This window comes from Neofelis nebulosa, chromosome 2, assembly GCF_028018385.1.
Source record: "Neofelis nebulosa isolate mNeoNeb1 chromosome 2, mNeoNeb1.pri, whole genome shotgun sequence".
Classification (NCBI taxonomy): Eukaryota; Metazoa; Chordata; class Mammalia; order Carnivora; family Felidae; genus Neofelis; species Neofelis nebulosa.
This window is the reverse complement of record NC_080783.1, coordinates 204,042,185-204,054,756: the sequence shown is the minus strand read 5'-3', so window position 1 is coordinate 204,054,756 and position 12,572 is coordinate 204,042,185. Positions and strand designations below refer to the sequence as shown.

At 46.4% G+C, this 12,572-nt stretch overlaps 1 protein-coding gene across 2 annotated transcripts in view; it reads left to right on the top strand.

Annotated features, from left to right (window-relative positions):
• Positions 1–12,117, top strand: part of NCMAP (non-compact myelin associated protein) — a 41,345-nt gene extending 29,228 nt beyond the window's left edge. Inside the window, exons 1-4 of one of the 2 annotated variants that reach the window (XM_058718609.1) lie at positions 9–196; positions 3,198–3,286; positions 6,234–6,318; positions 9,312–12,117. In XM_058718609.1, the coding sequence (XP_058574592.1) occupies positions 3,205–3,286; positions 6,234–6,318; positions 9,312–9,453 (309 nt within the window). In that variant the 5' untranslated portion in view covers positions 9–196; positions 3,198–3,204 and the 3' untranslated portion in view covers positions 9,454–12,117. Of the gene's footprint in view, positions 1–8; positions 197–3,197; positions 3,287–6,233; positions 6,319–9,311 lie in introns of those variants that run through there. The other variant, XM_058718610.1, reaches the window with a different exon arrangement.
• Positions 12,118–12,572: the final 455 nt, after the last annotated feature.

The window sequence follows — 12,572 nt, the reverse complement described above, 5'->3', positions numbered from 1 at the left end:
GAGATGTCATTCAGAGCCTCCGGTCCGGACATAAGGCAAGAAATGCCCTGAGATTACTCACTGTTCCCTCAGAAGGAAGAGTAGCCGGCCCATCCGTAAGGAGGTCTGCACCCAGCACTGGGCACCCCCGAGGTCACCTTGAAGGGCCTGCAGAGAGGAATCTGTGTCCTGGTGGCCTTAGGCAGCTGCACTACTGGTCAGTGTGTGTGTGTGTGTGTGTGTGTGTGTGTACATATGCACGTGTGCATATTTCTGTAGTTACCTGTCATGACCCCCTCTAGATGCCCAGGTGCCAAGAGCAGGTTGATGCCGTGGGAATTACACAGGCTTTGAAGTTTGCAGGGCCAGGTGCAAATGCCAGGTCTGTATCTTCCAGGCTGTATAAGCAGGGAGAGAGAGCTTGATATCCCCAAGCCTTGGGGCCCTCATTTGATCAAGGCAAGAGGAAAACCTGTTTTGCAATGCATTTGCTAATTGAATCAAGGCATGGATTAAAAAACAAACAAACAAAAACCTGGCAAAACGTCTTGGCACATAGCAGGCACTTGGATAATGGCTTCTGTCATTTTTGTGCATGTTGTTTCAATGGCAGATGTGTCCACAGGCAGGGGTTAGCTTGTCCAGGGATTACACCATGTCTCTGTCACTAAGCGATCCTTGATCTGTGGCCACCTATTTGCTTCTCTTCTGTTTTTAAAAGGAATTCGAAGAAAGGATTATTGGTGAATCTTCTCAGCTTGATATTGGTAGGGATAGAAGCAGAAGGTTTAGGCAAAAAAAGCATAATAAAACTCTTTCCGATGGGACGGGGAGTGGGGGAGGCGGGGGCAGGTGCCTCTCACTGGGAGTGGGAGTGGGGGGGGCAGGGGGTGGGGGAAGACTTTCATCCCATGTTCCCCTACGGGTCCCTGTGTATTCTTGGAAAAAGAATTTTGTCTTGCTTTGACCTCCAGATCCACCTGTTTCTCGTTGAGTTCGGCAAATGTTTGCTAATACCCACTACAATCCTGAGAGCTACCATTTATCGAGCACTGAAAGCACTTTCCGTACTTAACCTCGAACCCTCAGCTCCCTTGGGAAAAGCTACCTCGTTTTACAAATGTGCAGCAAACCAAGCTGGGAGAAGTCCAGTCACTCGCTCCAGAACTTCTAACTGGCAGCGGTGAGAAGAGCCAGGCACTCTATCTGGGAGAGGTAGAAGGATATGAAAAAGACCCCGAGTAGCCTCTACCTTCAGGGCCCCGACAGTGAACACGGAAGGTTAACCAGCAGACACAGCGACTGAGACACATGCCGTGGTGGCTTCTTGGCAGGGCACTGCCGTGGGGGCAGAGGACAGATGGCTGATTCCGGCTGGGGGACGGGGAGTCTGCCTAGGGGTGGCTGGGCTCAATCTTGAAGGATGTGTTCATTTTGGAGGGGGAGCAGGCAGTGGAACATGGCCCGCGGGACTGTTTCAGACAGTCAGGAGACAGGAAGCCCAGCCAGGAAGAAACGTTGGCCCTTGCGGGAAGGTCAGGCAGAGCCCTGCAGGGCTCCTCGGGAGAGCCTGAGTTGCGTGGGTCCTAAGGCCCTAGGGTCTTTGGTAGGAAGAGACAGACAAGAACTGGGGGTTTTAGGCAGGGCCCCATGGCTTAAAGGAGGGCAGAGAAAGTGAAGGCAGAGGGGGTCTTTCTGAGTCTGAGGCCCCCACGGGGTGGGGCAAGCCACAGCCTCCAGAGCCCCAGCCTGGGTGCAGTGACCTGTCCCCCCCCACCAAATGGAGGGACACTGACCCTTTTCCATCAGGAGCTGGGGGCCTGGGGAGCTGCTCTCAGGAGAGGCCCACTGGGGGGACCTGGGGAGGCCAAAGCCTGGGGCAGCCAGTCCGCCGACCGCAAAGACCAGGAAGGACGGGGGAGGATGGAGTGGTCCGTTGTCACAGAGGTCGGGCAGAGCTTGGTGTGAGGAGGCAAGAGGCTAGGAAGAGGGCATGGAAACAGCCAGGGAAGGGTTTGTCCTGCCAGATACGCAAGTGTGGGCGCTGAGAGACAATTGTGTTTGAGCCCAAGAATGCCGTGATCAAACCTACGGCCTCTCTCACTAGAATGTGAGCTTCTGGAGGCAGGGAGTCTGTCTCGTATCTCGTAGTGTTGTTCCCAGCGCCTAGCACAGCGTCGGTCACTGAGTAGGTGTTCGATTCCGGAGGGAGGGATCTGGCGGGAGGATCCGGACGCTTGTTTCTGGGGGGTGTGATGTAATAGCCGCGTACCTCCTGGCTCACTCCTCAGGTGTAAGACCACGGGGGTGTGAGTTTTGATTCCTGTCGCTTTCGGGGCAAGGGGATAAGACCGTGCACTCGGCGAGTATGTTTGAGTCCAAGCTCCACGTCTTCCTCGCTGTGTGACTTTCGTCGAGTCACTCAACCGCCCTGAGCCTCAGTTTGCTCAGCAGCAAAATGCAATGATGCTTGAGAAGATTAATGAGTGAGCTGATATAGTGTGTGAAGGTGCCTGTGACAGAGCCTGGTGGCCGCTCAACACGCATTATCTGTCCTCCTGCCGAGGGCTTTGTGCCACCTGGCCTTCGTCCTCTCTCCTCTCCTCCCAAACCGGGCCCGTCCCTCAAGGCCCATTCCAATTTAGCTTTTCCTCGAAATCGTCGGTCACAACCCAATGATGGCTCATGTCACTGGCTGTTTAACAATAGTAGTCAAGGTTTCCCTCTGCTTATTTACTTGTTTATGTTCGCCTCCTTAGATTGGAAAACTTCCGAAAACAGGAACATCATTTCGAGCGTTGTAGGGGGTTTCTGACAGTCCCACCGGCATGGGAGGCGGGCGCCCTGGGTTACGTTCTAACTTGGGGCTCCACGAAGCTTTGGGGGCTTCACTTTCATCCGGAAGATGGCAATAATAGCCTCCCTCACAGAGTTTCTAGAAGACCAATTTAGACGTTCTGTGTGAAACCCAGGAGACATTTAATAAATATTGTTGAATTAATTTAAACTGCTTCGAAACATAAAGTTCTTCACAAATGTCAGGCATTAGTTTTAATTCTCCCTAGGAGAGAGCGAAAGGCCTTTTATTTACTTGCTGCGAGGAGAAACCGCGTGCTTGAATATTCTCCCGTCATCCAGGTGAAAACGAAAGAGGCGTTGTACAGGGATTATAAAGCTCACTCTGGTTTTAAACAAAATGTCATCTTTGTTCTTACCAGGATCGAGATGACCACGGCCACCCCGTTGGGGGGGACTACCTTCTTCTCACTGAACGTGACCACCAGAGAACAGGACTTTCTGTACAAGAGTAAGGTCAACTTGGCTTGGCGACCGGGGGAGGGAATGGCGGGAAGAGGACCAGGGGCAGCTCATGGTGTAGAGGTCAAGAGCATGGGCTCTGGAGATGGACTGCCTGGTTCTCAGTCTCCGTTCGACCAGATGCCCGACATGACCACTGCGTGACCCTGAGCACTTGACCTCACCGCTTTGTGTCTGAGTTTTTGTCAGTAAGATGGGGATATCACGGAAGCTACCGCATGAGGTAGATGGGAAGACGAAACAATATAATCCATGTCAAGAGCTTGGAATAGTCTCGAGGCACACAAAGTACCTGATGAGTATTATTATTATCATTCCTGTTATTACTGTTATTATCATCAGGGAGTTTGGGGGTCTAGAGGGCAATGGACATTTGACTCTCACGTGAGATGTCTTTAAATGAGTCACCTTAAAACGTAACTACTTTCATCCCACTTTTGTAAGGCGAAAACATCCCATCAATTCACAAAGGAGTAAATGAGTAAAGCTGGGAGTAGTCTGGGGAGACACCTGCCAGGAACGAGAGGTCCCCAGAAAGAAAAACTTGATGACCGCTCTTCAGAAAACCACTGAATTGTATTAGGGGAAGTTGGGCCCATTTCTGTCATTTCTGTCGATGTCTCTGCACATGGAACAGGCCTCCCAACACTGAAGTGTTTCCCCGGTAAGAACAGCTCCAGACCATGGTAGTGGCAGGATGTGTCTCTTCCATGGAGACCCAGAAAACATCACTCTCGGGACACGGTCCCACATTAGCCTGCTTCATGCCAGGTGGGGGGACCTTCAGAAACCTGCTGCAGTATTTCACAACAGTTCTCAAGGGAAACGTAGGGGAGCCAGAATTTTTGTCAGCAAGATGGGAATAATTCTGCTTTCATTTAACTAAAAGTGATGACTCTCAGCTAGGCAATTTTGCCCCCTAGATAAAATTGCCAGATTTAGAAAATAAAATACAGGACACCCAGTTAAATTTGAATTTAAGATACCCAATATTTGTTTAGTATAAGGATGTGCCAAGCAATATTTGGGACACGCCAAAAAAATAATTCATGATTTGTCAGAAATTCTCATTTAAATAGCTATTCCAGGGGCGCCTGGGTGGCGCAGTCGGTTAAGCGTCCGACTTCAGCCAGGTCACGATCTCGCGGTCTGTGAGTTCGAGCCCCGCGTCAGGCTCTGGGCTGATGGCTCGGAGCCTGGAGCCTGTTTCCGATTCTGTGTCTCCCTCTCTCTCTGCCCCTCCCCCGTTCATGCTCTGTCTCTCTCTGTCCCAAAAATAAATAAAAAACGTTGAAAAAAAATTAAAAAAAAAAATAGCTATTCCATACTTCATCTGGCCACTCGACTACCAGGGGACATTTGACGATGTATGGACACTTGCCTGTCACAGCTGGTGGGGAGGGAGAAGTGTCATTGACATCTAGTGAGGGCAGAGATGGTGCTAAATATCCTACCATGCACAGGACAGTCCCCACAACAAAGGATTTTCCAGACAAGGTTGAAAAACCATGAACGAAAAGTATTATCGCTGGGCTCCACAGGAAGGAAAAAAAACCAAGCTATTCTATGATGGATCCCCCACCCAACCCCCTCTTTCTTTCCTTCCAGTCTTACTTCCTGTCAATATTTGCACGTAGTTTTGTTTTTGTTTTTGTTTGGTAAACCTTTTATAAGAGCATTGCATACCTTCCAAAAAAATGCATGAATCCTAAGTGCACAGCTGGATGAATTTTCACAAAGTGAACACGCTTGTGTAGCCAGCCCCCAGATCAAGAAACGAACCACCACCAGTTTCCCAGAAGTCCCAGCACCCCTTGCCACACGATCCCCACCTGCTCAAGGGAATCTGCTGTTCTGACCTCTCACAGCAGTCCTATATCCGGAATATAAATAGTATCGTAACTAACATCGTCATTCATCTAGCTTTTTCTGTATTTAGGATTATCCCCTAAGATAAACTCCCCAGAATCAAATAGATTGGCCTAAAGTATGACTCCCCCTTTGTGGGTCTTTTTTTTTTTTTTGTATTTTCAATATCAATCTGACAAGCATGTTGATCTTCAACATGGACTTAGAGGTGGACATTGGGAGTGGGCATTGATATTGAAATTAGAATCTGAGATATTAAGCTACAAGGACATTCACCATAGCCTTGTTTTTAATAGGGTAAAATTGAAAACAACATAAATATGCTTAATAGAGAATTGGTAAACGAGTCCAAACAATGGAGTGCTACATAACCATCAAAAGTCATGGAAAAAATGCAACTGCATGGAAAGATGATTAGGATAGTGTTGTAAAACTATGTATGGAACATTGTTCCATTTTTATCAAATGCACATTTTCCCACTTTTATGACTACTTCCTTGAGGTGGATTTTCAGACATAGGATTAATACCTTTATTCAAAAAAGACCAGGTAGATAGGTATTTAATATGCATATATGCATATACATGATCACACTGGAGAACGTCCATATGTGTAGATGATCAACAGTTCCTGGGGCGAAGAGTTCTTTATCCTCCCCCACCCTTTTTTTTGCTTGTATTTATATTTTCAAAATATAACTACAAAAATCACATATTACTTTTTTGTGTCATCAAGAAGAGGGACAGGCGCTTTGCTTGCCTGTTGACACAGGAAGCTTGATGCTATGTTAGGACTGATAACAACAGGATGGCCTGAGACAGAATTTTGGCAGGTGATGTGCTGAGGACCCTGCCCTCAAGCCCCATTGGGGGTAGGGTTACTCTGCCCCTGTAGATATGCATGTCTCTGTCCTGGGGTCAGCAGTCAGGGTCCCAGGACATCACATTCTCTGCCCCCCTTGATCCAATGAGGATGCAGGATGCCCTGTGTAAGCCCCCCTGCCAGTCTCTGAACACTTCTCTTTATTTCAGTTCACACGTTTGCCATTTCCACCCCTCTCCTCGTAGGTTCCGGAGCCATCGTTGCTGCCATTGTCGTGGTTGTCATTATCATCTTCACCGTGATTCTGATCCTGCTGAAGATGTACAACAGGTACGGGACGCCCTGGGCTCTAGATGGTCTTGTCCCGTCGATGATGTCAGAATGAATGGGAACTGACACTGTGAGTGCCAGTCGCGTGCCCAGCGGTATCCCTAAGTCCGTCGTCAAGCGCTCTAACCCTTTGGGTGTCCTTTTTTGACATCTGTTCTGCTGTAGGAACCTCATGGTAATATTTTTTCATCTGGAGAAATATTTTTTACATATAATAATCATAATGACAATGATAATGGCCTTGAGAACTGTGGGAAGCCCTCGTATGTAACTTACAGTAATAGAGGAATATTTCAATCCTTTTCTCTCAGGGAGCCTTCTGCTAGGTTGTGTTGAGTGGACTACGTAAGTAGTTGAGGTTTCAAATACTGGAATGCCTGTACCCCCAGCTCCACTTTCTGGGACCAAATAAGACAAAATATAATTTGATTTCATAAAGAATAAATGTTGGGGCGCCCGGGTGACTCCGTCGGTTACGCATCCAACTTCAGCTCAGGTCATGATCTCACGGTACATGGGTTCAAGCCCCGCGTCGGGCTCTGTGCTGACAGCTCAGAGCCTGGAGTCTGCTTCAGATTCTCTGTCTCCCTCTCTCTCTGCCCCTCCCCTGCTCAGGCTCTGTCATTCTCTCTCTTAAGAACAAACACACATTAAAAAAATGTTTTTAAATAAAGAATAAATGTTGTGTTATCACCTATGTGTTAGCACCTCTAAGTCGCAACTTTGCTAGAAGGTATTCTTTCCAGGCAAGAAGTTAAAATAAAGAGACCATAAACACAACCACATCACAGCAGACTTGGAAGCCGTTAAAAAAAAAAAGATATTATAGAAGAGGTTTATTGATGAGGACAACCATTTAGAGTATATCGTCAGTTTACAAAAATAATGTATACGTTATGACTATACATGTGGATTACTCACACACACTCAAGAAACATTCAAACGATACACAGCAAAGTATTGACAACCAGTGTGTCTGCACAATGGGATTGCTATTTGGTTCATTGGTTGGTTTTTGCAAAGGTGCATATATTTATTTATTTTCGAGGAGGTGTAAACATGCATTGTTTTTATTTATTTATTTTTAAATGTTTACTTATTTTTGAAGGAAAGAGAGAGCGTGAGCAGGGGAGGGGCAGAGAGAGAGGGAGACACAGAATCCGAAGCAGGCTTCAGGCTCTGAGCTGTCAGCGCAGAGCCTGATGTGGGGTTTGAACCCACAAACCGCAAGATCATGACCTGAGCTGAAGTCAGTCGCTTAACCGACTGAGCCACCCAGGTGCCCCAAGATGCATTGTTTTTATAATAATGTTAATGTTATTTATCAAACATGTATTATATGTTTTATATTATATATTATGTATATATTTTATATATATATCTCGTATATATTATATAACATATATTGATCTCTTAATATGTGCCAGGCATGATTCCAAGCTCCTTGTATGTATTAACTCATTTAATCCCCCACAACAACCCCACAAGGGGGTAATTTTATACCCCCCAATTTTGTAGGTGTGAAACAGGCACCAGGAAACGAGCTAACTACTCAGCCCTCCGTGACAGTTGGGATTCAAAGCCAGTACATGTGGTTTCAAAGAAAATGCTCCCACCGCTACATGTAATAATAACACTTAATGAGTTATTATTAATATTTGGGGGGGGGGGTGGGTATTGCAATTTGGATCTATCCCAGACCAGGAAGTGGCATCAAACCACAATGTCTGCCCTTCATTCCTTTCCATCATTGCTGGCGCTCTGAGTCTGTTTTCTGGAGTGTAATTTGGATGGAGACTCTACTCACCAGTTTACAGTGATGCCTGGGCTGAAATGGAGAGACCAGGGTTCAGTCTTTGGTCTCTTAAAGGCAGCCAAGGCATTTAACCTCTGTGTGCCTCAATTTTGTCATCTTTATTTTTTAAAGTTTATTTATTTATTCTGAGAGAGAGCGGGGGGAAGAGAGAGAGAGAGAGAGTGAGAGAGAGAGAACACACAAGCAGCAGGGGAGGGGAAGAAAGAGGGAGAGAAAAAGAATCCCAAGCAGGCTCCGCACTTTCATCGAGGATCCTGATGCGGGGCTCCATCTCATGAACTGTGAGATCATGACCTGAGCCGAAATCAGGAGTCTGGTGCTTGTCCGACTGAGCCATCCAGGCGCCCTGATTATGTCATCTTTAAAGTGGAAGGCTCTCCAAGTGTGATAACTGAGTGATGATTACATCGAGAATGCCATTGTTTTGAGGAATATTTAAGGGTGAAGTGGCATGACCTTTGCAACTAACTCAAATGGTTCATGATTTAAAAAAAACAACCGTGTGTGTGTGTGTGTGTGTGTGTGTGTGTGTGAATGGAGGGAGGGGGGCAGGAGAGAGAGAAGGCAAATGTGGCAAACTGCCAGCCATCAGAAAATTGTTCCATGAAGGATATTCAGATACTAATTGTACTGTTTGTGCAACTTTTCTGAGCATTTGAAATTAAAAAAAAAAAAAAAGAATTATGTTAGGTCAACAAGATGAAATTTCATGCAGACATTAGAATTAATGATTGTTGCCAGTCACTGCATTTTCTGGCATATAAAATGAAAGACTGGATATACGTTTTGAGTCCATTCTCTTTTCAACTACGTAAAAAGTTCTCAAATATTTCTAGCAATAAACTTAGGAAGCACAATGAAATTGCAAAATGTAACTCACGCTACGACTTTGGACAGAAAAAAAACCATAACGTCTTCATTTCGTCTCTAAGAATAGTCACCTATCTGACACCATTCGTTAACAGGGGAAAAAAATACAATTAAATATCTAATCTAGGCTACACAAAAAATGGAAGGGTCAGACGAGCTGAAGTCTAAGGTCCCTCCCACTTGCAAAATTCTGTAGTTGGCCATCAAGCAATGTGATTTAACGATGACCCGCGTTAATCCCGTCAGAGCCAAAATCATTGAGTCCATGGGGCAGAAGACTCCAACATGCATGCGTATCTCGTTCCAGGAAAATGAGGACAAGGCGGGAACTGGAACCCAAGGGGCCCAGGCCATCCTCCCCTTCTGCCTTGGGCCCAAACAGCAACAGCAGCCAACACCCTGCAACTGTGACCTTCAGCCCTGTTGACGTCCACATGGAGACTCGGTGACCCCCACCCTGGTGCTATCTTGGTCACCATCCAAAGAGCCTTCTCCCGTCAAGACCCAGAAGCACATTTCTCCTCTGGCAGCTTCATTATGAGTTCCTTCTGGTCGACAGGGGCATCTCTTATTCAATTCCTGATGCTTCAGGCAACCCCTAAGCCTGTCCCGCCCCGCACCACCCTGGCTATGTCCATATCCCTATTGCCCCCCCTTACAAAAAGCTATGGAACATTCTTTTGTGATCTGATGAGGTAAAACCAGGTTGGGAATCCACTGAAATGGATGTGGCTGTCTTCCCCAAACACAGTTGCTAGACAGACAGACAGACAGACAGACGGATAGCCCAGGAGTCTTCTGGTCAGGAGGCAGGGGTTAGGGCATGCCCCCGAGTGTACAACAGGGTCCGCCACTGGGGTCAGATCAGAATGAGTGCCATCTATATCCACGGCTTTGCAGAGCAAAGTATTCAGTCCCATTAATCAGGCACAGGGGAACTAACTTGGGCTAACTAACCAGAAAACCAGCTTGTTAATTTATAACTTGTTCCAGTACTGGATGACCGCTAGCTAGCTCATGACAACCGGTCGGCACGTTTTACCCTCTTTAAGAAACGCTATGGGAGAAACTAAATTCTTCTTGAAAGGTTTCTACTTCATTTGTAAAGAGTCCGAGAGGGACTAGGGTGAACTCGAGGAATGATGGCCTCTAGGGCAAAAGCTTATTGCTGTGTCGCTGGGCCTTGAATGAGTCTGGGGCTAGTCAGAGCCCCTCTTCTCCCTTTGGGGCTGCGTTTAGCCTGACTCAGCCTCATTTCCTGGCTCTCCTCTATTTGGATTCCCAGCAATCCTCTCTGTCCGGGTAAACCTTCCTTCCAAGGAGCAGTATTAGAGACTGATAAGATTACAGCCCCGTGTATGTTACCTGCGCCCTTCCCGGTCACCTTGCAGAGATTCAGGGCACGTTCTCAGCACCACATTCGCACACCGTGTCTCTGCACAGAGCTGATCTTTTCGACTCTTTAGCCTGGAGAACAATCTGTTGAGAGGGGAAAGCATTTTTGAGATTAAGAAGACTTGTCTCCCAAGACCTGCCCCCTGGTCGTGTGGCCTTGGAAGAGTGACTTGAGCGCTCCATAGTCGGTTTGCTAACCCCAAAGTGGGAATGATGACATCTGCCCCCCCCGGGGTTACGATAATCAGCCACGGACGTAGTGAAGTACCTGGGGTAGTGCACGACACCCAACAGATGCTTAATAAATGACAGCCAGCATTGTTTATTGCAGTCAGAATATGTCTTAAAATCGATGGGTCTGTTAACGTAGTTGTACTTTTTCTCTCTCAAAAAGCTGGGTTTTAATCAGTTGTGCATCTTACCGTTGAAGGCATCTTGGAAGCAAGGTAATAAATCCTTATCCTGTTCTGGAAAGTAACACACGCTGCCCTTTAACCTCACATTCTAGGAGTGTCTCCCTCTTGGAGTCAGAAATCTCCTTTGAGGGGAAATCGAGGGTCAGGAAGGTAAGAAGACTGACCCAGGGTCACAGAGTCCTGCCATCCCACGATAAAAATGCTCGCTTGAATATGTCTGGAAAAATGCTTGCAAATTCTTCCTCCCCAGACAACATTTGTCCCTACTGTGTTTAAATATCCATCAAGTACCATGTCCTTGGCAAGATGCTTTCACATAAATTGTCCCATAGGATTTATTTTTCCTAATAATCCTGGGAGGTATTATTTTTTTCTGTTTGCAGCTGAGAATTGCAAACTCAAGGAGAAAGGTACTTGCCCAAAGTCCCACAGCTATTAAGTTGCAAAGACAGGACTCAAACTCATGTCTCTTCGACTCCAAAGTCCCTCTCTCTCTGTTGTACCAAATTATTCCCTAACCTCCTGGCTCAAAACACAAGAGTGTGAGCCAAACAAAAGGAGGACAGGCTGGGTCCATGTGTCTGAGCCGAAGTCAGGAATCTAGCTTCCAAACTAACAGCGGGGACAAAGCCATTCTGGTAGCCTCCTTTGGGCTTCCATGATTGGAGCCAAAGGACCCCTTTCTAAGCCCATGGAAGCCCTAAAGATTCTCATCTCATTTCCCCTAACATTTTCCCCAAGGAGCAAGGGGTAGAATGGCATCCAACCAGGGCAAAGCCATTTCCTTAAGGGCTCAAACCCCAAATAGATAAGTTTCCCAGAGATATTCTGCTTTAAAAAAAAAAAAAAAAGACGTTGGGAATGTTCCAGCCCTAAAACCAAACTCTTCTGCCAATAGTGAAATCTAGTAATTCCAACCAGAGGAATTATCCTCTGGTCTATGTTGTTCTGCTAAATGAAAGCTTGGAAGTGAAGGAGGGGGGAGAGTAAAAGAGGAAAGAGGAAGGCCAAGAAAAGCGTTTTAGTGTTTTGTTTTTAACTAATGGAGATAACTCAGTAATCCCTTATGGGCCCCTGTGTGGAAGTTGAGGTGCCACTAAACACATTAAGTCATGGTCCCCGTTCTCAAAGAGTCTACAGCCGGTCTCCCGAGACAGGGATCTTGCAACACCGCAGAGTTATTTCATTTCTGACAGGTGCATTTCCTAACAGCGCAGATGCTGCCTTATTGGGCCACTGAGTCAATAAAAGATACTAAGCATCTAAAGAAAAATGTCTAAAAATAAAGAGGTTCAAACCAAACATTCCTTGAGTTGACTTCGATTTCATTTAGAGTTAACAAATACCTTTCCTAGGAACTCCCTTTCCCTGACACTGTAAATAGGGTTCTGCAGGGAAGCCTGAGCTGTTTTGAAACTGTGCCGTCGCTCCTAAAGGCCGATGGAAAGGGTGGGCTGCCAGGCCTTCCGTGAGTTAGGAAACTCGTTAATTTGATTAACTATTAGAAAAGGAATCTCATTTGAAAGCCTGCTGTTAAACACGAGACGAACTAAGATGTCAAAGTTTGGGGACCGCTGAGAGAGAAGTAGACATATTAGAATGCAATCTAAGTCCTATCTAATAATGATGTTTACCGTTAACTGAGCTCCTCCCTAATGTGTACCAGGTATATGAGTGTGTGTGTGTGTGTGTGTGTGTGTGCGTGTGCCTATATATATATATATATATATAGGCATTTTATACCCACCAGCTCCTCT